Source organism: Phocoena sinus, chromosome 7 (assembly GCF_008692025.1).
Source record: "Phocoena sinus isolate mPhoSin1 chromosome 7, mPhoSin1.pri, whole genome shotgun sequence".
NCBI lineage: Eukaryota > Metazoa > Chordata > Mammalia > Artiodactyla > Phocoenidae > Phocoena > Phocoena sinus.
Genome location: NC_045769.1, coordinates 28,272,196 through 28,299,252, shown reverse-complemented (window position 1 = coordinate 28,299,252; position 27,057 = coordinate 28,272,196). Strand labels below are relative to the sequence as shown.

Below are 27,057 nucleotides of genomic sequence, written 5' to 3'. Positions count from 1 at the left end.
TGGGGACCATGTGGGACTCACTAAAAATGGTACCATGCCACTTGAAAGAAAGTTCAGTTAATACTAACTTCACCTGTGGACACCATATTTTTTACTCATAAGTTCCTAATTTTATTTTATCAATTTTTTTCATTTTATGGATTGCGCTTTTTGTGTTCTGTTTAAGAAATGTTTTTCTAGCCCGGGGTAGTAGATACTCTCCCATGGTTTCTTTAAGAAGCTTTATTATTTGTGTGAAGTATACGGATAAAGATTCACTTTTTTCCCCATGGATGTCCAGTTGGACCCAGTATCATTTTTAAAATTTTTAAAATTTATTTATTTATTTATTCGCTGCGCCACATGGCATGCGGGTTCTTAGTTCCTGGACCACGGATCGAACCCGTGCCCCCTGCAGCGGAAGCTCAGAGTCTTAACCACTGGACCACCGGGGAAGTCCCAGCACCATTTTTTTTTAAAGACAACCCTTCACTGACTGCATTACAGATCTTGTCAGAAATCCATTTATAAGTGTGAGGGTGAGTCCATATGTGTGTGTCCAGGGCTCTCCTTTTTCTTCCACAGCTCCATTTTTTCCTCCCACTAATACTCTGTCTAAAATTACTGTAGCTTTGGAATAAATCTTAATGGCTGACATTATACATCCTTCAGTTTATTCTGCTTCAAGATTGTCTTGGTCATTTTGACCTTTTGTGTTCCCATATAAATTTTAGAAATAGCTTGTTAATTTCTGCAAAAGAAATTTTCTAGGATTTTGATTAGCATTGCATTTGCCATTGCATTTTAATAATCAGTAGTTTCAAGAAGCCTTCACACATTTTTATTGTTACAGGATAGTGACCTGAAACAATATTGGATGCCAGATAGCCAGTGTAAAGAGTGCTATGACTGTAATGAGAAATTTACCACTTTTAGACGCAGACACCACTGCCGACTGTGTGGGCAGATTTTCTGCAGTCGTTGCTGCAATCAAGAAATCCCTGGAAAATTTATGGGTTATACAGGTAAATGAGCTGTATTGACAAGTTTACAATTTTTAAAGATCATAACAATAAGATAGTTATAATACAGGACCCATGTTAAGTCATTTTTTAATTTTGGACATCATGTGTGAATTATGGGGTGCACAAATATGAGGGAGACATGGCTTTGCTTTTAAGGACCTTATAGTCAAATAATAAAGTAGATGGGGATATTCATAAATAACATGAGTAAAAGACAGTGTATCATAGATGCTACCAAAAAACCATGGGACCGTTAATGTTTTTTTGTTGTTTTTTTTTCTTTAAATTTAAAAAAAAATAAATTTATTTATTTATTTATTTTTGGCTATGTTGGGTCTTCGTTGCTGTGCGCAGGCTTTCTCTAGTTGCAGTGAGTGGGGGCTACTGTTTGTTGCGGTGTGCAGGCTTCTCATTGTCGTGGCTTCTCTTGTTGCGGAGCACGGGCTCTCGGCGCGCAGGCTTCAGTAGTTGTGGCACGTGGGCTCAGTAGTTGTGGCTCGTGGGCTCTAGAGCGCAAGCTCAGTAGTTGTGGCGCACGGGCTTAGTTGCTCCATAGCATGTGGGATCTTCCTGGGCCAGGGCTCGAACCCATGTCCTCTGCATTGACAGGCGGATTCTTAACCACTGCGCCACCAGGTAAGCCCCGTTAATGTTTATTAGACAAGTTGGTTGGAGTGATCACTAATTTATATTATTATGAGAGTTTTTTTTTGTTTGTTTTGTTTTGTTTTTTTTTGCGGTACACGGGCCTCTCCCTGCTGTGGCCTCTCCCGTTGCGGAGCACAGGCTCCGGACGCTCAGGCTCAGCGGCCATGGCTCACGGGCCCAGCCGCTCCGCGGCATGTGGGATCTTCCCAGACCGGGGCACGAACCCATGTCCCTTGCATCGGCAGCTGTACTCTCAACCACTGTGCCACCAGGGAAGCCCTATGAGAGTTTTTATTTTACAAAATACAGATATCCCTTGAGTTATATGACAGTGTGCTTTAGCAAATTGCATTTACTCATATTCTTCCCTAAATTTTAGTAATACAGAGATTTAAAGTTATTTGTTGAAGCAGAAAAAAACTAAATGGTGTGTGTAGTGATTAGGAGGTGGAAGTGGAAGGTGGGCAGAAGTTACCAAAAAGAGAACACTTCTTTTTTGTTAAAGTATATATATATATGTGTGTGTGTGTGTGTGTGTGTGTGCGTGTGTGTGCGTGTATGTGTGTGTGTGTGTATAATTAAAAAAAAATTTATTTATTTATGTCGGCTGCACCAGGTCTTTAGCTGCAGCATGTGGGAATCTTTTAGTTGCGGCATGTGGGATCTTTAGCTGTGGCATGTGAACTCTGAGTTGCAGCACGTGGAATCTAGTTCCCTGACCAGGGATTGAATCCAGGCCCCCTGCATTGGGAGCGCAGAGTCTTAGCCACTGAACTACCAGGGAAGTCTGAGAACACTGTTAGTATCTTTCTCATGTTATTTTTATTATCATGTAGATCTTCCTTTTGGCCTTACTCACTTTAAAAAAAAGATTTTTTTTTTTAACCTAAACTGCTTCAGAGTTCAGACCCCAGTTATCTTTCATCCAGATTATGGCTGCAGCTTTTAAAAGATTTTTTTACCTTTAGTTTTTCCCTATCTCGAATTCATTTTTCATACTCTAGTCAGTATCCTATTAAATGCTAATTTGATCATGTCAAATTCCCTTGCATAAAACCCTTTCAGAGTTCTCATTACCTATAGGGTAAAATCCTATCTTGTTAATATGGTTGGTGTATGGATTCCCTAGGGCTTTCTTAACAAAATACCACAAACTGAATGGGTTAGGACAAACAAATTTGTTGTCTCACAGTTCTGGAGGCCAGAACTACCATAATACCCCTCATTCCACCGGTCAGGAACAAATGTAGGGATTTGTCATTTGCTGAGTATGTTTATTCCAGTTATATATTCTAGAACTGAGGGATAACCACAAATGGGTTCGGGGACTCACTGAACCCACTGTAAGATGGACCTAAGCTGGAACTCTGTTGATCACCTGACCTCTGTAAGCCCCTGCTCTGACTTGAAACCATAGTAACATTTTGTGCTTCTTGGAATTAGTGTTAATTCAGTGCCAAAGTCCAGTCATCTCCTAAAAGTTTGACTATTACCTTTTTCTCAATGCACTGTCACTCTGGTGAAAGGCTCTAGGTCCTTTGGGGAAGCCTTTTAGGAAGATAAACAGTATACATTTTTTGGCAGTGTAGTGGGGCCCTTCCTCGAGGTGACCCAGCCTCCCTTCATTCAAGGAATTCTGGGTCTGTAAATGGCTTAAGTCTGAGAATTGGTTGAGGGGTCATGACTCTTTTTGATTCAAGTTTGAGTTTTGTTCACTTGATCTAGAACTCTTTTTCTTATACAAATCCAGTAAGAGTTTAGAAGACTGCCCATTTACTTTTAGGAACACCATGATCAGATGTGTCATAGATCTCTGTATATGTTACACTATTCTGCTTACAGCTTTGACACTGATGTCTGTTCTGGTAACATGCCTACCTTGTCTTTGTCGATTAAATGCCACCACTCTGCCCCTCCCAACCTGGGATCCAGTGGTCCCCAGTGCATTTAGATTTCCCAGTTTATCACCAGCAGTTCCCACTATAATGGGTGACTGCAAAGATCTACAGGGATGCTGGGACTCCCCTCACAAATTTTTTTTCTCATAGTCATGGTGAAAGGTATGTCCCCTGGATCCTCCTGGGGCAAGCGAGCAGATCTTACGTGGTAAATCTGCTCTTAACAGTCTCCCTAAGCTTTTGGATCCCTTCCTTTATAGCATTCCAGGGTAATTCTGGCATTTCAACTTCATTTAGTATAGGACACTTTTGGTCCATGTTTTAGCCAACCAACCAATTAACCAGACTGTTAGAGCCCCTTTGAACACCTTGAGCTATAACATTAAATCCAGAATCTCTGCTTAGTGGGTCCATATCAATAGATCCAGTTTGATCTGACTTTATGTTCTTTCCAGTATTATTCTATACCCTTGGTAGCCATTCCCACACATATTCCCTGGATTTCTGTTTGTCTAAATTGGAAAAATCATGTAGTTCTTTTGGAGTGTAGTGTACTTCCTCATGGGTCACACTTTGTAACTCTCCTTTCAGGGGACCTGAGTCTTATTATAGGCCTAGAAGCAAAGAGGGTGGTGGGAGTGGGTCCTGAGGAGAATAAGCAGGGTCTTGCAAGGCAGCTAACTCATGGGAGGCCGTTGTGAATTTCTCAGGCAAAGCAGGGTTAATCTCAGACAGGGTGGAAAGGCTACTTCTACTCGCAAAGAAGACTAAGTAGAAGTTGGCAGTTAAGAGTTCCCAGCTTCCCCAAATATCCCCTTCCAGTTTTCAGGATTTCATTCCTTTCTAATCAATGCCCTAACTTTAATAGACACACCGTAAGGTTAAGTGATTCAGTGTGTGTTGTGGTTCAGTCACTTGCATGATGAGACTCTTGGTTTGATTTTCAGCAATCTCAGTTCTGCAGCTGTATATGGTTCTTTCAGGGAAGACATAGACACTTTGAGGTACATTGTACAGTTCTTGAGCTGGGAATCTGAATTCCTGATGTCATTCTTTTCCCTTTTTGTCCAGTGCAATTAGGAGCAGCTAATCTCATTAGTTTGACAAAAATGTTCTAAGATGTGCAGTACATGGTAAGTCAGGTCTTTGCCTCTTATAAGTGTTTGATTAGGAGTATCCATAGATGATACTTACGTGACTCTGTTGCCCCATCACACCGTGGACTATCAGCATTCTCTTTACTTCTGGGAATAGACTCCTTATTGCCTTTAAATCTAATTAGAGAACCAATTCCAGAAACCCAAAAACCAATTCAGAAAATTCAACCTTAAGATTTTGTTGCTCTAGAACTTCTCTTGGTACCAAAATTTGTATTAGGGTTCTCCAGAGAAACAGAACTAATAGGGTATTTACGTCCCTCCCTGCCACCCCCCCAGCACACACACATTTATATAGAAAGAAAGATTTATTTTAAGGAACTGGCTCAAGTGATTAAGGGAGCTGGCAAGTCTGAAATTCTTAGGATAGGCCAGCGGGCTGGAAACTCAGGCAGAATTTCTGTCTTAAAGACTCGAGACAGGGCTTCCCTGGTGGCGCAGTGGTTAAGAATCCTCTTGCCAATTCAGGGGACACGAGTTCGATCCCTGGTCCAGGAAGGTCCCACATGCCATGGAGCAACTAAGCCCGTGCGCCACAACTACTGAGCCTGCGCTCTAGAGCCTGCGAGCCACAGCTACTGAAGCCCACGTGCCTAGAGCCCGTGCTCCGCAACAAGAGAAGCCACCGCAACGAGAAGCCCGTGCACCGCAACAAAGAGTAGCCCCTGCTCACCACAACTAGAGAAAGCCCGTGCACAGCAACGAAGACCCAACGCAGCCAAAAATAAATAAATAAATAAGACGAGACAGAATTTTTTCCTTTTTTTAAGAATCCTCAGTCTTTGATCATAAAGGCCTTCAAATGATTGGATGAGATCCATCCACATTATGGAGGGTAATCTGGTTAAAGTCAACAGATGGTAAATATTAATCATGTCTTAAAAAAAAAAAACCTTCACAGTAACAACTAGACCATTGTTGGACCAAATAATCAGTCTTGCCAAGTTGACACATAAAATTAACCGTTGCAGATGGGACAGTGAATTCTGGGCACAATTGTATATCCAGGCTGCGAATAAATACCTAGAATACCTAGGCACATAGAAGCAGATCAATGAATGTTAAGTTATAGTGGTGTAACAGTGCTATCTCTGTATCTGCTGTGCAACTTTCTGATTATATGTGTCTCTCGTCCCCAGTGGACTGAGTTCTTTGATGGCAGGGCTGTGTCTCATCGACCTTTTTACCACATCCTTTAATTTAGGCATGTGCTCAGTAGGCCCTTGCTGGTGAGGATTCTTCAGGAAATGAGAACTTTTCTGGTCTGGGTTGGCTCCCTTTATTGATCTGATCATTTTCATTCTAACAGCTGAACGACGAAGGGAGATTTCCTTTACAGTGTAAGAACCAAGCCTATGTTAAGAACCTTTCTGCAGGAAGTAATTTTATCTCCTTACTACAATTCTACTTTGGTCAGCCGGTGGTAGTATGTCCTAGCACTCTCATTTATCCTGGACTGGAATTCAATTTTTTTGGGGGGGCTCTTGATTAGAGATATCGTTCTTTAGATTCATCTGTTGAATCATGGTGTTAAAAATGAGTAACACAACAAGTGATATTTAACTTTGCTTAAAATACATGCATAATTTAATAAAGCTGAGTACTATGTAATAGTTTTCTTAAAATGAAAAATAAAAGACCTTTTATTGTACTTGGTAGTAATTATGGTAAAAACACAGTACAGTTGACTTTCAGAAGTCTTTTGTTCATGTCACTTCAGTTCTCTAATGTTAATGGTAAAAAGAATTACAGTAGAATTGTTACGTAATGTGTTATTAGTAAAGTTTAATTATCTTACCTCCTTTTTTAGTACACTAAATTGTTATAGAATCACACAAAAAATTGTAACAGAAAAAGGGTAGAAATGAAAACTTACATTTGGGCAGGACTGCATCCTGAAAAAAGATGCATTTAAAATTATTAAATAGCCTTATTGTTTGTCTTCCCAAGAATATTTCATTTCCACCCTTACTTTCACTATAAGAATTTCCTTTATACTTCCCCCCCTATATTTCATATTGCTTGTAAGCCAATTTTGTTAGTTTGTTTTAAAACTGTGCCCCCTTGTGGAGACCACTCTTCATGGCTTCATATAGATAGCTAAATAACATTTTCCTCCTTACTTGTTATTCAGGGAAAAAGTGTTACTTCTATTTGTATTGGTTTATATACTCAATTAAAAAAATTTTTTTTCTTGAACATTCTGTCTCTGATAGATCCCTTACTTCATTTTTAGAACCTTGAGGAATATTCTTTTAGCAGAGTTTTCTAGTACCTTGAGTCATATTTTCTTGTTATAAATATTTGAGGTAATTTGGATACCTTGATGGATTTTGCATAATGATGGTTTTTAAAATATATAACAGAGCTAACAAAGTTACTTTACTTTTAAAAGATGTCTTTTTTGGTAGTCTTTACTTGAGGATGGTTCCTGTTATTAGATTAACTAGTAACCCAAGGGTTTAATGTGTTCTGGTAAGTAATATGTTAGTTATCTTTTACTTAATTTTCTTTTTTTTTTTCCTCCTAGGGGACCTCCGAGCCTGTACATACTGTAGAAAAATAGCCTTAAGTTATGCTCATTCCACAGACAGTAATTCCATTGGTGAAGACTTGAATGCTCTTTCAGATTCCGCTTCCTCTGTGTCTGTACTTGATCCGAGTGAACCCCGAACACCTGTAGGGAGTAGAAAAGCCAGCCGCAACATATTTTTAGAGGATGATTTTGCCTGGCAAAGGTACTGTCACTTAACATGTAATTTTATTTATATTTGATAAATACTGATAGTCTTGTGACCTAAGGGTGCTTTAAGTTAACATTTAACTTCTTTGAATTGTTTCCTGAAAATACACCATTTTCTCCTTTTTTCTCAGCTTGCCTTAGGAAGGATCACAGAAGATGTTTGTGGATAGTGATAATGTTGACTAATTAGAATGTTAGCTCCACAAGAGGAGAGACTTTTTCTTGTTTGCTCTTCTACACCTGGCACCAAGAACAGTGTGTGGCGTATATATGATCCTGATAATATTTGTTGAATAAACAACAGAAGTTATTTCCATTAATAACTTCTAACGTAGCCTTCTTTGAGAAGGAGGATGCTCATAAGATTTGTGTTCATAATATTTGCAAATGAAATTAGATTTTTTTCCTTCCTGAGGAACGTTTCATCTTTTCTTGTATGTCTAAATATGCTACACTGTCTGGTTGTGGAGGATGTTACTCTTTCTTTACCTGGAACTGTTTGAATTAGAATCCTAGATTCATCAGTTTCTGGTTGTTTTTCGTCAGCTAAATAATTTTCTCATGCATCGTACCAAATATGGCCACGTCAAAGTGCTTGAAGTTTTAAGTAGCATCTTTCTGTTATTTTCTCAGTTACCTCTTAATGGAGTGAGGAATTAATAGGTAACCAATGAATTTAGACAAAAGTAAAAAATGAATGAATTATACCTACATTCAACATGTATGAATCTCGGGGATATAATGTGGAGGAGAAAAGAAAGTCACATATGATATAGCCAGTGATTATTTATAGAAAGTTCAAAAATATACAAATGAATACACTATCTAGGGATACAAACATGGTAAACTTAAAGAAAAGGAGGAGAATGATAAATATAAAATTTACAACAGTAGTTTCACTGAGGGCAGGGAAGGGAATGGGATTGGGTCAGGGGAACAAGCACTTCAAAGTTGATGGTAATGTTCTTTTTCTTAAATTGCTCCATGGGTGCATTGGTGTTTGTGGCATCCTGATTCTTTATACCTTACATATATTTTATAAGTTTTAAAGATTGACTCTGCATTTAATGAACAAGAAAGAAAGGAGAGGGATTCTTCACTTCTTACTTCAGTAAGCAATGCCATGTGGATGCCTGGCCCTGTTGTGTGAGCCCAGAATTGGCAAGTGTGATTCAATAAAACAAACCAGGTTTGAAAGCTTCCTGGGAGATGCCAGATAGATGTCAAAGGCAGAATAACTTTAGGTTCTGTGCTAATAGTTTAATGTTCATTCTCTTTTAGCCATCATATCTCTGTGGTAGGCACTACTTTCTCCTTTTGACAGATGTGGGTGCTGAAGTTCAGAGAGATTAAGTAACGTGCCCAAGGTCACACAACTAGTAAGAGGTAGAGCCTGCACTTGGACCTAGGTTTGTGTGACTCTGCAGTGCTATTCCACCTAGTTATGGGGACTGAGAATAAAGTATTTGAACTCAGGATTCCGGCCCCCCTCAAAGCACTTCAGTTTTGTATATGTGATGTGAGAAGGAGTTCTACAAGTCAGTCATCCAGCCAATTTTATTATTTTATTGACACCCATTATACTTAATATAACTCTCTTTATTGCTCTTTTGGTATTTGATATCCTTAAGACAAAACCCATCCTATTTCCACTTCAACTAAAAGAAGAGAACAAAAATGACCCATAAGCTCATTATTGCAGAAAAACAACCTGCTTTTAAATGTTAAAGCATTTTATTGAAATTGGATTTGCCTGTAACTCTCTTAAATCATCTCAGTATTTTCTTATTTTCTTTATAGTTTGATTCATCCAGACTCCTCAAATAATGCTCTTTCAACAAGACTTGTATCTGTTCAAGAGGACGCTGGGAAATCTCCTGCTCGAAATAGGTAAACTGCCAAATGAAAACACTGTTCTGTGTCTGGTTTTTCTTTTTTATAGTAATGAGAAGAACAGACATAAAATGGAGGGGATTGATTGTTATACACTTTCTTAGCTCTAAAAGCTGAACTAAACTATCGTTTCCTTTTTGCTAGTTAGCTGTCACTTGCATTCTCTCAGTGGCCGTTTTCTACTATTCTCTATTGGCTTCAGATCTTGGAAACTTCATTCCTTCTTTCTTCACGCTTAACAGGTGACCTCTCTTTCAGTTACACAGCAAAGAGGGGAGATAACAGACGAGGATGTCCTCAACTCTTAACATCACTTACCAACTTGATTATAGTTGCAGCTCATCCTTTCTCTTTACTTCTGGTTCTCCACTTGTGTTCTGGTTCTCATCCCTTACTAGTTTTTATTAGTTACCCTATTAGTGTTCCTTATCTTTCACTTCTCTCTGCTGACTCCTTACTGTCTGCATTTAAACAAACTCATGTCTTACCTATTAAAAACAAACAAACAAAACCCCTCCTTTGTGTTTTACCTCTAGTTATCTGTAGTCTCAATTTATTTTCTTAGGCAAATTCCTTGAAATAATAGCCCATAACTGTTCTATACCTGCACACTTCCTTCTCCTTTTCAACTTACTAGAGTGTTACTAACATCCACACCTCCCCACCAAAAATAGTCATTACAAAATCAATTGGTAAGTGGTTATAAACCTGAAGAACTAGATATCTGACTCACCATGGTTTAACATACTTTCAATTTATTCTTCAACAAGTAATTAATAAGTACCTACGAACTAGGTACTTGTATAACAGTGAATCAAATAAACAAAAATTTAAAGCATATGAAAACATAAGGAATAGGGGAGGAGGTTGGAATTTTTGTGTTTTTTTTTAGATTTTTTTTTTTGATGTGGACCATTTTTAAAGTCTTTGAATTTGTTACAATATTGCTTCTGTTTTATGTTTTGGATTTTTGGTGGTGAGGTGTGTGGGATCTTAGCTCCTCGACCAGGGGTTGAACCCCGCCCACCGCCACCTGGCATTAGAAGGCAACGTCTTAACCATTGGACCACCAGGGAAGTCCCAAGGTTGGAATTTTGAATAGTGTGGTCAGTGAAGACCTCAGAGGTGGTGATGTTTAAGCAAAGACTTGAGGAAGTGAGGGAGTAAGCCATGTGGAAATTTTGTAGAAGAGTTTACCAAGCAAACAGGGAATCGCTAATTCCTGAGAGGGAACATGCCTGGCAGGGAATAACAAAGAGTCCTGTATGCCAGGAGTAGAACCTTCTTACAATTCATTGTAAGGACTTTGTCGTTTAATGAGTGAGATGGGAAGCCGTTGGCGAGTTTCATTTTTTATTTATTTTGAAAATATTTTATACTTGCAAAAAAGTCGCAAGTAATAGAGTTAAATAAGTTTTCATATATTCTTCATTAAGGTTCACTAATTTACATTTTGCCCATTTGCTTTGTTACTTTTTTTTTCTAGACTATTTGAGAGTAAGTTGCAGACATCATCCTTTACTTCAAAAAAAATTTATAAACTTCACTTTGTAGAGCAGTTTTAGGTTCACAGCAGGATTGACGGGAAAGTACAGAGAGTTCCCATATCCCCCTGCTCCCCACAGCCTCCCTCACTATAACCATCTCACACTAGAGAGGCATGTTGTTAAAGCTGACGAACCTGCAATGACACAGCATTATCACCCAAGTCTGTAGCTTACATTAGGGTTCACTCTTGGTGTTGTACGTTTTGTGGGTTTAAACAAATATATAACGACATATATTCACCATTATAGTAAAGTACAGAATAGTTTCCGTGTTTTAAAAATCTTCTGTGCTCTGCTTATTGATCCCTCCCTCCCTGCCTCAACCCGTGGCAACCACTGATCTTTTTACTGTCTTCATAGTTTTGCCTTTTCCAGAATGTTATATAGTTGGAGTCATACAGTATATAATCTTTTCAGGTTGATTCCTTTCACTTAGTAATATGCATTTTAGTTTCCTTCTTGTGTTTTTATGGCTCGATAACTCATTTCTTTTTAGCACTGAAGAATATTCCATTGTCTGGAAGTACCACGGTTATATTTATCCACTCACCTATTGAAGGACATCTTGGTTGCTCCCAAGTTTTGGCAACTATGAATAAGGCTTCATAAACATCCTTGTGTGGGTTTTCGTATGGATATGTTTTTTCTTCATTTGGGTAAATACCAAGGATTGTGATCACTGGATCCTGTGGTTAAGAATATGTTTAGTTTTGTGAGAAACTGCCAAACTCTCTTCTAAAATGGCTGTACTATTTTGCATTCCCACCAGCAATGAATGGGAGTTCTGTTGTTACATATCCTTGGCAGTATTTGGTGTCATCTGTATTCTGGATTTTGGCCATTCTAATAGGTGTATAATGCTGTCTCATAATTTGCGTTTACCTAACGATGTGATGTTGAACATCTTTTCATATGCTTCCATCCTTTCCATCTGTATACCTTCTTTGGTGACGTGTCTGTCTAGGCTTTGGCCCATTTTTTAACTGAGTTTCCTTATTGTTGAGTTTTAAGAGTTCTTTGTATAGTTTGGATAACCGTCCTTCGTCAAATGGGTCTTTTGCAGATATTTTCTCCCAGTCTCTGGCTTGTCTGCTAACTCTCTTGCTGTTGTCTTTTGCAGAGCATAAGTTTTTTTTTTTTTTTTTTTTTTTTTTTTTTTTTTTTTTTTTGCGGTACGAGGGCCTCTCACCGGTGCGGCCTCTCCCGCTGCGGAGCACAGGCTCCGGAGGCGCAGGCTCAGCGGCCGTGGCTCACGGGCCCAGCCGCTCCGCGGCACGCGGGATCCTCCCGGACCGGGGCACGAACCCGCGTCCCCCGCATCGGCAGGCGGACTCTGAACCACTGCGCCACCAGGGAAGCCCAGAGCATAAGTTTTTAATTTTAATGAAGTACAGCTTATCAATTTTTCATGGATTATGCTTTCGTGTTGTATCCAAAAAGTCATCTCCATACCCTAGGTCATCTAGATTTTCTCCTATGTAATTTTCTGGAGTTAGTTTTACGTTTTAAATTTAGGTCTGTGATTCATTTGGAGTTAATTTTTTAGAAAGGTAGAAGGTATGTGTCTAGGTTAATTTTTTTGCATGTGGATGTCCAGTTGTTCCAGCACCATTTGTTGAAAAGACTGTCTTTGCTCCATTGTATTGCCTTTTCTCCTTCATCAAAGATTAGTGACTATATTTATGTGGATCTGTTTCTGGGCTCTCTGTTTTGTTCCATTGATCTATTTGTTCTTTTACCAGTACCACATTGTCTTAGTTACTGTAGCTTTATGGTAAGTCTTAAAGCTGGATTGTGTCAGTCCTCCGACTTTGTTCTTCTCCTTCAGTATTATGCTGGCTATTCTGGGTCTTTTGCCTCAACATATAAACCTTAGAATCAGTTTGTCAGTATCCACAGAATAACTTGCTGGGATTTTGATTGAGATTGTATTGACTCTGTAGATCAGGTTGAGAAGAACTGACACCTTCACAATATTGAGTCTTCCTATCCATGAACAATGACTATTTCTCCATTAATTTAGTTCTTTGATATCTTTCATCAGAGTTTTGTGGTTTTCCTCATTCAGATCTTGTATATATTTTGTGAGATTTATACCTAAGTGTTTCATTTTTTTGGGTGCTGATGTAAATGGTAATGTGTTTTAATTTTTTTTTTTTTTTTTTTGCGGTACGCGGGCCTCTCACTGCTGCGGCCTCTCCCGCCGCGGAGCACAGGCTCCGGACGTGCAGGCCCAGCAGCCATGGCTCACAGGCCCAGCCGCTCTGTGGCATGTGGGATCCTCCCAGACCGGGGCACAAACCCAAGTCCCCTGCATCGGCAGGCGGATTCTCAACCACTGCGCCACCAGGGAAGCCCTGTGTTTTAATTTTTAACTTCACTTATTCATTGCTGTTATATAGGAAAGTGACTGACTTTTGTATATTAACTTTGCATCATGCAACCTTGCTATAGTTCTGGGAGTTTTTTTGGTTGATTCTTTCAGATTTTTACATAGATGACCATGCCATCTGTGAAGAAAGACAGTTTTAATTCTTCCTTCCCATTCTGTATTCCTTTTATTTCCTTTTCTTATTACAGTAGCTAGTGCTTCCAGTATGATTTTGAAAATAAGTGTTAAGAGAGGACATCCTTGCCTTGTTCCTGCCTGAGCATTTGACAGAGTTGCCATTTATTGATATGGGGAAGAGGGGAGGAACATTTAGACATGTTGAATTTGAAATACCTTCTAGACATCCAACTGAGATATCAAATAGTTGGAGGTATACATCTAGAGTTCAGGAGAGGGGTACAAGTCGGAGATATAAACTTGGGTGTTGTTATCATGCGGATGGTATTTAAAACTATGAACCTGTGTGGAGATCATCAAAAGAGTGAGTGTGGAAAGTGAGGAAGTATGGACCAGGGACTGAGACTGGGGAAATGAAGAGGAACCAGAAAAGGAGACTGAGAAGGAGAGACTAGTGATAAGGTGAAAGGGAGTCAGGAGAGTGTGTTGTCTTAGTAGCCAAGTGAAGAAAGTATTGTATTTCAGGGAAGAGGGAGTTATCCTGCTGATATGTCAAATGAGATGAGGAGTAAAAACTGATTATGGGATTTAACAATAACAGTGGTATAGACCATTTCAGTGGGTTGTTCGAGGATCTGGCGAAAGTGGAAGAAGAATTGGAGACGAGTTTTGTTATACTGAAGCAGGGGAATGCACTAGAAGAATGTGAAGTCAAGACAGTTTTTTAAAAGATGGGACAATTTCCAAGATTCCTGTTCACACATATACAAATGTAGAGATAGCTGTGCTAGTTTGCAGTATATCTGTGTGTTTTGAATTAGTGCTAATATTGATGTATGTCTTTAGGAAAGATGTAATTTAGTCAGTGAGTACTGTCTCTAAATAAAATTTTAGCTAGCATTCTTACCACTAGGCTACTTATTTGAATATTTGACAACAAAATTGACTAATTTTCTTTTACTTTCATTGCCACTATATCAGAATATGTGTAGGGATGATGGACTTTTAGAGAAGAAGAATGCATGGATAAAGCACATATTGGACAAGAGACTTTAATTGGTTGAATAAGACATAGTGGCAACTTTTCACTAAGAGAACATGCCAAGTCATGAAGAAGAAAAAAAAAAAGAGGAAAAAAACCCCATGAAGAACTGGTTATTTAAAAAGTCTTGTTTATAGACTATATTTATTTGATATCAGGGTTTCTTATTAAGAATGATTTTTTTTGCCTAAACCTGTTACAGACCTGTGAATAATTTCTTAAATTATTTTATGAGTATCTTTATGCTAGGAGAACATAGGTTTTCAATTGAGACCTGGTTTAAATGGCAGTCCTGTTATTTATTAGCTGAGTTAGACAAATTCCTTAATCTCTGACTCTTGATTTCTTTATCTGTAGAATGGATCTAGTTGTACATATTCAGTAGGATTCTGTGAGACCAAATGAGGGAAAATACATCCTGGGAGGGACTTGAACACATTGTAGATGCTTCTGCCTTTTATCCTTTATATAGAAGCTAAAATTGAGTTTCATTTTTTCTGTGTAGAAGCTAACTAAATTTCTAGTTAAAATTTATTTATAAGTAAAAGCTTGCTTGCTGCTATTGATATTTCATTTGCAAGTCACTTATCTGGTAACTTATTGATATTACACTTACCTAATGATTGACTGTGAACTTTAGAAATACAATTTTTTCCTGTGTTAAAAATAAGGATATTTTGTAAGTACTTATATACCAAGAGAGGAAATAAATTTTCACTACTTTTTCTATTGATCAAATTCAAAATATAATAATAATTGAGGACAATATTTTAAACATAGGTCTACTAATGAGAAGAAAGGAATTCTTTTTTGGGGGGTGATTTTGCTGAGTTGGGGTTGAAAATTAGGGGGTTTCTTGTCATCAGAATATTATAGATGTTCAACTAAAAAAAAACGCGTTAGTTCAGTGGTTACACAAAGTTTTTGGATTGTGGACCATAATTTCCCATGCCTGATCCGCAAGAATTTTTCTGCATTTAGACTGTGATGCTTTGTATTCGTCAATTAAAAAAAAGAAAACACCCTAATTTTCAGCATTTTAAGAAGAGTTTGTATTCATTTCATTTGAGATATTACTGCTGTATGAACTAAATCTATAATTTTTTTCCTGTAGTTTTTTCATAATGACTTTTTTTTTAAACCTCTTTATTGGGATATTATTGCTTTAGAATGATGTGTTAGTTTCTGCTTTATAACAAAGTGAATCAGCTGTACATATACATATATCCCTATATCTCCTCCCTCTTGCATCTCCCTCCCACCCTCCTTATCCCACCCCTCTAGGTGGTCACAAAGCACTGAGCTGATCGCCCTGTGCTATGCAGCTGCTTCCCACTAGCTATGTATTTTACATTTGGTAGTGTATATATGTCCATGCCACTCTCTCACTTCGTCCCAGCTTACCCTTCCCCCTCCCCACATCCTCAGGTCCATCCTCTACGTCTGCGTCTTTATTCCTGTCCTGCCCCTAGGTTCTTCAGAACCATTTTTTTTTTTTTTTAAGATTCCATATATATGTGTTAGCATATGGTATTTGTTTTTCTCTTTCTGACTTACTTCACTCCATATGACAGACTCTGGGTCCATCCACCTCACTACAAATAACTCAATTTCATTTCTTTTTGTGGCTGAGTAATATTCCATTGTATATATATGCCGCATCTTCTTTATCCATTCATCTGTTGATGGACACTTAGGTCCATAATGACTTTCTTTTAAACTTAATTTGAAATAATTACAGACTAACATAGAAGTTGGAAATAATAGTGCAGAGAATTTCTGGATACTCTTGTCCCAGCTTCCCCAATGATAGTATCATACATAACCATCATAACTACTTTTAAAAGTGCCCTTAACATTGGCAAGTAACCATTTATTTAAAAATGAACTTTCATTGTAATCCTGTTTATTGATGAAGAACTTACAACTGTGTTTTCACTTTCTGTTTTTATTTCCAGATCAGCCAGCATTACTAACCTGTCACTGGATCGATCTGGGTCTCCCATGGTACCATCATATGAGACATCTGTCAGTCCCCAGGCTAACCGAACATATGTTAGGACAGAGACCACTGAGGATGAACGCAAAATTCTTCTGGTACTGGTCTAGTGTCTTTGACCCATTGCAACTTTTGAGCATAAAGAATGTTTATCTCACTAATTATTTTTTTAAGACAAATACAAATGAAATAGCCAGTTATATAAATTAAATAGAGGAAGTAATTTGCTTAAGTTTTTCTTAGGATGACCTGAAATTGGTCAAGCATTCCATGCTCATATGCTACATTAATATTTTCTTGACTGCTTTCATCTGGCAAAATCAGAATTCAGATGCTTACATAATACTAGAGCTTAACTTTGAGTTAGGTCCCAGATCGCTGTTTAAACTTTGGAACATGTTTCTTATATACATGGAATACTTTTCAGACATTTAATATTATATGTTTAAGTAGGTAGTAATCAGTTGTTTATTGAATTTATCTTTGTAAAATACTGTGTTCAATCATAAGAGTGACTCAAAGAAGTGGAAGATATGGCTTCTGTCCTCAGGTTTATAATTCAGAAGGTATAGAGATGAGAATAAGCATGGCATTTTTTGTGGACTGAAGTGAGGTCTATTAATTGGGAGATGTTGGGAGGGATATTAAGTTCAATTCTGTGGGCAATGAGAATGGAAAGTTATTTGGGGCTACTTGGTGGAAGGTGGTGAATTCAGTCTCTATAAGTTTTAGATTTGAACCTGTAGGTGCTGAGCAGTGTTGAGGTTTTTTTGAGCAGGGAGTAATTCCCTGATGGCCTTTCTCTAGGAAATTCACCTGGCAGTTGGGTATATGAGAGAATGGTAAGAATCTGGGTGGGGTAAAAGCTACAGAAAGTTACTTTAGATTAATGTGATTCACTGTTCCCGCCTTCTCTTTTGTTCTGTCTCCAAAGAGGGGTGTGACATTCTGTGTTTAGATAATCAGGAGACTGTAGTATGTGCCATTGACTGAAAAAAAAAATTATTTGGGATAGTTTTGTTTTTTTTTTTCCTCAAGAGAAAAAGTTGTGTTTGCAATTAGATGAGCTGAGTTCAAGCTGTTCCCCATGCATGTGTCATTTCTATTAAATCATGTAAGTTAGCTATGACAAAAAAATCTGAATTGAGTTTCCTTTTATGAATCTAAAAATCACAAGAAGCAGTCTGAAAAGGTATATAGCATCCTCTCAGGAGTAATTACTTCCTCATAATGTGATTTCAGGATAGTGTTCAGTTAAAAGATCTGTGGAAAAAAATTTGCCATCACAGTAGCGGAATGGAGTTTCAGGATCACCGCTACTGGCTGAGAACTCATCCCAACTGCATTGTAGGAAAGGAGTTAGTCAACTGGTTAATCCGAAATGGACACATTGCTACAAGGTAATGGAGCTTAAGAAAGACTTTTTGATATTATTTATGAATTTATTTTTAATGACATATCATGTAGATATAAAGGGAGCAAATTTCTTTGTGAGTGGGGTGCTGCTTGTTTTCTGCATTTGGTGTTTGGGGTGCTAATTACTCAACCCTCCTCCCTTCTGAGTTGTAATGAGTAAAGAATAGATGCAAGGAGCCAAATGGGGTCACAGTTCACATTATTTATTAAAAGCAGAAATGTGCAGTTAATTCCCAAAGCCCAGAGCTCTCTAGTTAAGCTGGATTGGAGAATGCAGCTAGATCCTAAGGCCACAGTAGATTCTCCTGCTACTGCTCCCTAATCTGAACTTTCAACCTGTCTTGAGAATTGGGTCCATTAACCACACCTGGAGTGTCCTACCCTGCCTCACAAATCATTTGTGAGAAAGACAGACAGGTCTTGTTGCCTTTCAGGGTAATGCGTCACCTGGCTTTTCTGCTTGCTTAGAAGAAACAAGTATGTAGGAAGAGAAGAAACAGCTGTAAGCAGTGAAGCCCTGGGTTCCAGTTTGGGTTGTATCTCTTTTTAGTTTCGTGCCCTTCGTCAAATTATTCAATCTCTTAGAGACTTGACCTCTTAGCTCTAATATGAGGACAATTTGTGATCCTATGAAGAAGCTGTGAGAATGAAATAATATGGGCTAATGTGTTTGGTACATTGCCATATAAATGTAATGTGTTAATAAGTGTCTATTTCATGTATATATATAGATATACATTTTATATCTATATTTATAATATTTGGTATTGTCTTCTCATCAAAGACTGTAAGCTCCTTGAGGACAGGAGCCATGCTATTCTCAACACTTTTTACTCCTAGTAAGTACAGGGGTATGCATGCACTGAGTACTTGTAAATGTTTGTGTAATTGAAATTAGGTTTTCTTGGGACTGGTTCTCCTTTACTATGGTACATGGGAAGATCTTTTAATTTAGCTTCAAGTCTCTCTTGTTTTATCCCTCACCTATCCAAGGACCATTTGAAATTCCAACTCTGATTAGAATGGAAAAAAAATTCAGTTTGTGTCTCATCTTGTACTTGTAAAATTATTCTGACTGACTTTTAAAAGTTTTCTTTTCTCTTGGTCTTGATTCAGGGCACAAGCTATAGCAATTGGACAGGCAATGGTGGATGGACATTGGCTGGATTGTGTCAGTCATCACGACCAGCTCTTCAGGGATGAGTATGCGCTGTACAGACCGCTGCAGGTAGTGTTCAGTGGTACCGCCAATGAGAGTATAGTGAGCTTTGTTGCCAAGTCTTCTTCATCAGTGGGAATAAAAACTAGTTGAATTACCCAAAGATACACTTTTCTAACATGTTTTCCCTGCCATTTGAGGAAAGTTAAACATTTTTACTTGATAGGTAGTGGTGATTAAAAAACCCATTGGAATCAAACACTATTCAGTTGGTGTGGCTTCTCTTAAGCTTGGCTTTGTGATATTGTAGTTGCTTGTCATTTATCTTCAGTGCTTTTCAGTTTTACTATGTCTGTATTTTTAGGACTAAGAGGGAGTATATATAGTAAAACAATTGAAAAAACTTAGTGGTACCATTGCAATAGATTTTGACTCTATAGCAGTATTCAACTGTATAGTAATGGTAAAACGGTGAATATTCTCTTTTCTGGTTTTTTTTTTTTTACTTAGGAAATTGGAAATTACTTAAAGGTAAAACTTTTTAAAAAGATATACTTTCACTTTTGGTTTATGTTAATTTGATATAAATAATATTCAGTAACACCTTTGTGAACTAAAACTGAAAAATCAATGATTGATTAGAAAAGACAAATGACCCAAAACACTAGTGTGGTGTTATGTGTTAAAATCTAACAGTTGTTTTCCAGGATGTTGGCACAGGGTTAGGATAAATTCTAAGCTGTCTTTACTCTCAGGAATAAAAGATGAAATGAAACACTATAAAATCTGTATATTATGTTTTGTTCATAATATGCTGTCTTTAAGCTTACTGATTCATAAATACTATAATTGTAAGAGTGGAGTTGCCAGCATGATGCTGGTTTACAACTTAGCTTCTATTAATTTGCTTATTTTTACATAAATTTACTTATTGGTTAGCCTTGTACAAATATTGGGCTAGAATTTGTTTGTAGTGTGACAGCCTCAACATTGTTGCCATTGAGGGTCAATTGCTTGGATCTTGTCTTGACCCTTTCAGAGTACAGAATTTTCCGAAACCCCTTCTCCGGACAGTGACTCAGTGAACTCTGTGGAAGGACACTCTGAGCCATCCTGGTTTAAAGACATAAAGTTTGATGACAGCGACACAGAGCAGATAGCTGAGGAAGGTGACGATAATTTGACCAGTGAGTTTCACTTTCTGACATTTTAGTTTTTATGAATCATTACTGTGTACGTATGATAAAATGAGTGTTTTGTTTATGTAGTTGAAACAGTCCTACTTTTAAGATTTATGGCTCCAACTAAGTGTAACAACATCTGACAGCAATCCTTGTCCTAGATACAGTATTTTCTTAAGAAACCGACTTGTTAGGCTACTGGTGTTTTCAGATTTCGCCATAGTCTTTAGTTTGCAGCAGCTTAAAAATAACTCCGAGCTAATATTGCAGTAGACAACTTTCTCACCTCTTCACTATGATATCAGACCTTCTCTCTGCAGAACCTCCAACATATTTCTTCATTTTATATTTAACTTGCTCAAATTTTATTAAGTCTACACAGAAGTACATGAAAATACTGTATCCATTTTGGTATTGCACATTGGGCTTGTATATTAAAAAAAACATTTTTCTCCTTTCCTCCAATACCCTGATGAAACCCATTTTTACTCCCCTCCTCTCCCTATATTTCTTTCCCCTCCCCAACACTAAAAGATTCTGCCAGTCCTAGCAAGCGCACATCAGTAAGCAGTTTCCAGTCCACAGTGGACAGTGACTCAGCCGCTTCTATCAGCCTGAACGTGGAGCTGGACAACGTGAACTTCCATATCAAGAAGCCCTCCAAGTACCCACATGTGCCCCCTCACCCTGCTGACCAAAAAGGTAGGAGGTAGTCACCATCTGCAATCCAAACACAGGCTGGAGAGATCTCAAGCCAGCTTGTCCTTCTGGCTTCCTCTGACCCCTATGGCTGAGGGGATTTGGTATGGGTTTTGGTCCACCCCTTCTCATTTTCCCCACACCTCTTCCCCACATGTTTGTTTTTTTTTTTGGTTGGTTCTGGTTCCTTTTATTTCTTGTTTTCTACCTCAGTACCACCACACCCAGTTTAAAGCTTGTAGTCTTTAAAAGGAAACTACATCTGACTGCTTTTCCCTTAGCATAATGTGCAACTTCCAAGGTGGCATTTCTTTGCATTTATAACATGGATGTTCTGCTCTATTCATTTCTCTTTCTTCATTTAATATTTTAAAGCTTATTTGCTTATGCTATTACCCAGTAGCATAGTATTCCACTAAACCTCTCCAGATGCTTGAACTAGATTGGTGAAAAGCATTCACACATTCCAAAACATCTTTCTACTCTAATCTAAAATGCTTATTGTGCATATGCTCTAGGTATAAAAAGGCTTCTTCTTTAATACAAAACACATTCATTCTTTTAGCTGTCTTATTTGAGGCTTTAGTCTACTGAAAAATAATAATTCAAAGACATTCGGTATAAAAGGAAAAATAAGGTAAACCATTACTAAAATCTAACATAGCAGTACATAGAAATGAAATGCTTTCTTTAAAAATGGATGATGATGTTTACTTTGTTGGATATAATTAAAAGGAAATTTAAATTTTAGCTCTAAAGTGGCATTAGTAAAGGTAAATAAATAAAAAATACATAATTGGGAATTCCTTGACGGTCCAGTGGTTAGGACCTTGCACTTCACCGCAGGTGGCATGGGTTCGATCCCTGGTCAGGGAACTAAGGTCCCGCGTGCTGTGCGGCCAAAAAAAGGAAAAAAACATAAGTAATAAGTAACTGTGGCATTTCATTATGTTACAGTAACTGAAAAATCATTATTCTACAGATGAAGCAATTTATTCCATGATTTCACCTGTACTTTGAATTTTTAGTATTTAGCGCTCTAAATTTGAATTGTCTCCTTACTTAGATCTGAAATTCCTGCCTAATTCTTTGCTGCTGCCTACTTTGAGCCTCAGAATATTATCAGAAGATAGAAGCTTTTGAATGTAAACATCTATGCTAAAATAATTGGAAACAAATTCACATTTCTACAACAGATTTCTCATAATTGTCGATATTAGCCACTATCATCAAGATGTGGTAAAATGGCATTTAAGAGTTATAGTAATAGGTATATCTTATTTAAGAATAGAAACTTAGAGAGGGTGTGAGAAAAGAGGAGACCTGACTAGCATTGAGCACAAGTAAGATACACATCTTTATAGGAATCCTCAAAGCAGAAATTGGAAAAATGATGGCAGACATTTGGGTGAGTATGAAAGGACAGTGAAGCAGATGTGGCACTTGTGGAAGAATTAACTGTAGACTGTGGTCACATGGAGGATATTGGATTTTTGTAACATAAATGACATGTGGTTCAGAGGTGGGATGATCTGTGGAGGGTATCTGTTCTCTGGACACTTCTGTTGGCAATTTCATTGTGCTGAAAGAAGAGTGTGAAATACATTTTTGACTTGCTGGTGATTTCATCTCTTGTAAAGTTAAGGAACTTTTGAAAATCATGAAGAAAGTGACCTGTCATCACGCAACTGATAATAGCAAAAGGTGGACTGCTGAGCACAGTCAGGCACTTGCTTTAGGAAACATAACTTCATAATGTTGGGGGAAGAATGGGAATAGAAGGCTCCGATAATGACGTTTTTACAGTACAACCTCAAACTGCATTTATAAGGAAAATTAAAGGGGCAGCACCTGCAGTTGAAAAAAACCCCATCATGACTCCTCTGGCAACTTTCTTTTTTTTTTTTTTTTTTTTTTTTTTAAAGTATTTTAATTTTATTGGAGTATAGTTCATTTACAGTTTCAGGTATATAGCAACGTGATTCAGTTAAACATATACATATAATCTTTTTTTGGTGTGTGTGTGTGTGTGTGTGTGTGTGTGTGTGTGTGTGTGTGTGTGTTATGCGGGCCTCTCACTGTTGTGGCCTCTCCCGTTGTGGAGCACAGGCTCCGGACGCGCAGGCTCAGCGGCCATGGCTCACGGGCCCAGCCGCTCTGCGGCATGTGGGATCTTCCCGGACCGGGGCACGAACCCGTGTCCCCTGCATCGGCAGGCGGACTCTCAACCACTGCGCCACCAGGGAAGCCCCTCTGGCAACTTTCTGATCTCAACCTTTAAAAATTTTTTTCTAGAAAAATTGTGAGAGGAAACCTTCATATGAGGATCAGTCTGAAAGAGGGCCCAGTGCTTTTAGAAAAGTGGCAGGATAGCAGAAGTCCAGACTGCACTGAAGATTGGAGGAAATGCCAAGGATATCTTGGGAAAGATTTTTTAAATTGTGATGCAAAGAAAGAAAAATTAGGCCAGTTATTTGGAGAAGTTGATACAATATTAATTGACCTTTTTTTTTTTTTTAACCTCTGTCAAGATAATCTTAACCAGGAAAGAACACTCTCTGTTAAGAGGACGTGAAGTCCAAAATAATGAAGAGTTAGAGAATGCCTCGTTGTTTTTTTTTTTCCCTTCTAGTTTTACTGAGATATAATTGACATAAAGCACTGTGTAAGTTTAACGTGTGCAGCATAAGTTTAGTGAACATCCATCATCTCACATAGATAGAAAATTAAAGAAATAGAAAAAATTCTTTTCTTTGTGATGAGAACTCTTAGAATTTACTCTCTTGACAACTTTCATATATGACATACAGCAGTGTTAATTGTATTTATTGTGTTGTACATCCGTCCCTAGTACTGGAAGTTTCTACCTTTCGACTGCCTTCGTCTAATTTCCCCTTCCCCACCCCCTTCCTCTAGTAACTGCCAATCTGATCTCTTTTTCTGAGTTTGTTTTTGAAGTATAATTGACCTCCAACTGTTACACATCATAGTGATTCCATATTTCTATACATTTTGAAATGATCACCAGTTAAGTCTAGTTACAGTATGTCACCGTACAAAGATATTACATAGTTATTGACTATATGCCCCACCTTGTATATTTTACACCCATGACTTAGTTATTTTGCAACTGAAAGTTTGTATCCCTAATCTTCCTTACCTGTTTCTTTTCTCCTTCCACCCCCGTCCCCTCTGGCAACCCCTGTTTGTTCTTTGTATCTGTAACTCTCTTTCTTTTCTGTTCTGTTTCTTCATTTGTTTTGTTTTTGAGATTGTACAAATAAGTGAAATCATACAGAATTTGTCTTTCTCTGACTCATTTCACCTAACATAATACCCTCTAGTTCTACCCATGTTTTCAGAAATGGCAAGATTTTATTCTTTCTTGTGGCTGAGTAATATTACGTTATATATGTGTACACACACACACACACACACACTCTCTCTCTCTCTCACACTCACACACCCACCTACCCCAGAAAGAAGGTAATTATTAGATTGACCTCTTAGGTCATTTGCAACCTTGAGAGCCTGTATTTGAGGACCGTATAAATCCCTTAATAAACATTTCTGGCTTTCACAGTTCTCTCTTGTTAGTTTTTAGCATACTAACAGGAATTTTTCTTTTTTCTATTTTTCTTGTGAAGTTGAGATAGAATAAATTATTTTTTTCTTCACTGTAATTACAAGGAACTCTGGTTACCAGAAAATAAAGGTCGTCAGAGTGACCTAGTTAGGGAAGTGAAAGACTTCCTCTGCTTCTGGTTTTCATTTCTCTTAAATAAAAATGAGAATGGGTGCTTTTTATCTTTCCATTAAAGTTAAAGGTAATACTTATTAAATCTTTTCTTTGGGATCATCTGCTAGCTTTTAAGGCTGAGGAAATTTGAATTTATAAAATTGATTGAAATAGCTATACTTAAAAAAAAACTGGTCAGGCTTCCCTGGTGGTGCAGTGGTTAGGAGTCCGCCTGCCGATGCAGGGGACACGGGTTCGTGCCCCGGTCCAGGAGGATCCCACATGCCGCGGAGTGGCTGGGCCCGTGAGCCATGGCCGCTGGGCCTGTGCGTCCAGAGCCTGTGCTCCGCGGTGGGAGGGGCCGCAGCAGTGAGAGGCCCGCGTACCGCAAAAACAAACAAACAGAAAACTGGTCATGTTATTTATGTTACATAAGCAAACCCCTCATTTTCAGAAACTTGTAAAACTGAGACAATGCGATCTTCTGGTTTGATTAATTTTTCATTATTGGTCTTGGAGAGTTATGCAATTAAAATATATTTTATTCTGTGTTGGACGCAGGATTCTGAACCATTCTTGGAAAGTTAGCAAGTAGAACCTAGAGAAGAAGGTGAAAATCGTGGCTTCCACAAACCTCTAGACCTAATTTCCGATTTATAGGGAAACGGGGTATAAGAGCAATTTAAACAGCACCATGAGGAAACAATCCATCAAATCCAGAATGTGGGATGTTCACCAGGACATTTGGCCTGGGTTCTTTCAAAATTCAATATCATGAAAAAAAAAAGTAGGAAGTCTACTTTGGACTAAAAGAGAATAAAGAGAATGTAATGTATGAACCTTAATGGATCCAGGTTTGAGGGGGAAAATAACGTTTATTAAAGCATTTTGGGAACAGTTAGATAAATTTGAATATGGACTAACTCAATGATATTAAGAAATTGTCAGTTTTCTTAAGTGTGTAAATATTACGGCTATAGAGGAGAATGCCCTTATTTTTAAGAGATGCATGCTGAAGTATTAGTGGTAAAATGTCATGATATGTATAATTTCAAATGGTCTGGAAAAAAGCACACATATAGAGAGAAATCAGATATGGCAAATCATTAACAATTGTTCAGTCTAGGTGGAGGGTATACAGGATTTTCTGTATGTTTGAAATTTTTTCATAATAAAATGGGGAAAATCCATTGCTTCTGGAATTTTATATATATATATATATATATATATATATATATATATATATATATATATCCTTTAGTATAAAGAGTAAAGCTTGTAAAGCCTCTACATTAGTTGAACAAATAGGGGTAGACATTATTAATTTCTGTGCGGGAGGTATAGGAATAAAGTATAACATCTGTTTTCACTGGTCCATATAATACTTGATTTTATTGTATCTGACATGGCACACTTCAACTTTCTAAATTTTTTCCTCCACTTTCTTGTTTGAAGAATGAGCATATTGGCTTATAGACACATTGACTTTTGAAGCCTATTTGTTTATAAATAAACTCTACCTGCAAAGAATTTTGTGGAGCACCTTTACCTTAAAGGGCTTAAAATGCATTGTGGTTAAATTTGCACGGTAGAAAGAACCTCATTTGAGCTATGCTTGGTCACAGACCTAGAGAAAAGGTCATGGGAAAGTAAAGAGTAAGTTTCACTTGTAAGAAAAATATTTACTATTCTAAAAGTTCTAAAAGAACACATTCACAGTGTGTTCAGAAGTTATCTTTCAGCAACTATTTGGAAGTATTTGGTTAGAATTTTTGAAAATTAAAACTCTAAAAACTAATATAAATCCTTACGAGTTACATCTTTATTCCCTGCCATTGTCACTTTTGTATTAATTTATTTTATAGCTTATATTCTGAAATTTAAAAAACCCCACCTTATATTGTGTTATGAGGTGGCTTCTCTATCTGAACTCATTGTTTGTTAAATAATACAGTTGTACATGAGAAAAAGTAACTTTTTAGGCTTGTCATGAAAATTACTGACAATCAGTTTTCATAAACAAGTTCAGTTTTGATAAGGGAAAAATGATCTGTTAAAGATTATCTGTCATTACTGTTTCAAGGTTCTGTTGAGTTATTAATTTAAGTCTATCAAGTTTAGTATGAAGTGTGCAGAACAAGTTATAAAGCATCATTTTAGCCCAAAGTTTTCGTGACTTGGCTGTGTACTGATGGGTTTAGTATGGGTAATACTTTGTGTGTGGGTGTGTTTTCTGTATAATTATGCTGGCATGTTATAGTCATAAGCTTCTCCTTTCCTTCCTCCTCTCTCTCCTCTCTCCCTGCTATGCAGAGTATTTGATTTCTGACAATGGAGGACAGCAGCTCTCAATAAGTGACGCCTTCATCAAAGGTAATTTTATCAAAAGCTATACATGGGATGGTGTCTCTTTTGTTCATGGG

At 37.7% G+C, this 27,057-nt stretch overlaps 1 protein-coding gene across 17 annotated transcripts in view; it reads left to right on the top strand.

Annotated features, from left to right (window-relative positions):
* Positions 1-27,057, top strand: part of PIKFYVE (phosphoinositide kinase, FYVE-type zinc finger containing) — a 78,297-nt gene that overhangs the window by 8,902 nt on the left and 42,338 nt on the right. For 10 of the 17 annotated variants that reach the window (XM_032637103.1, XM_032637101.1, XM_032637100.1 and 7 more), the window contains 9 exons: positions 833-1,004; positions 7,238-7,445; positions 9,251-9,340; positions 16,400-16,538; positions 17,683-17,840; positions 18,973-19,084; positions 20,055-20,202; positions 20,731-20,898; positions 26,948-27,007. In XM_032637103.1, coding sequence (XP_032492994.1) covers positions 833-1,004; positions 7,238-7,445; positions 9,251-9,340; positions 16,400-16,538; positions 17,683-17,840; positions 18,973-19,084; positions 20,055-20,202; positions 20,731-20,898; positions 26,948-27,007 — 1,255 coding nt within the window. Of the gene's footprint in view, positions 1-832; positions 1,005-7,237; positions 7,446-9,250; positions 9,341-16,399; positions 16,539-17,682; positions 17,841-18,972; positions 19,085-20,054; positions 20,203-20,730; positions 21,438-26,947; positions 27,008-27,057 lie in introns of those variants that run through there. The other 7 variants (XM_032637111.1, XM_032637110.1, XM_032637109.1 and 4 more) reach the window with 4 other exon arrangements.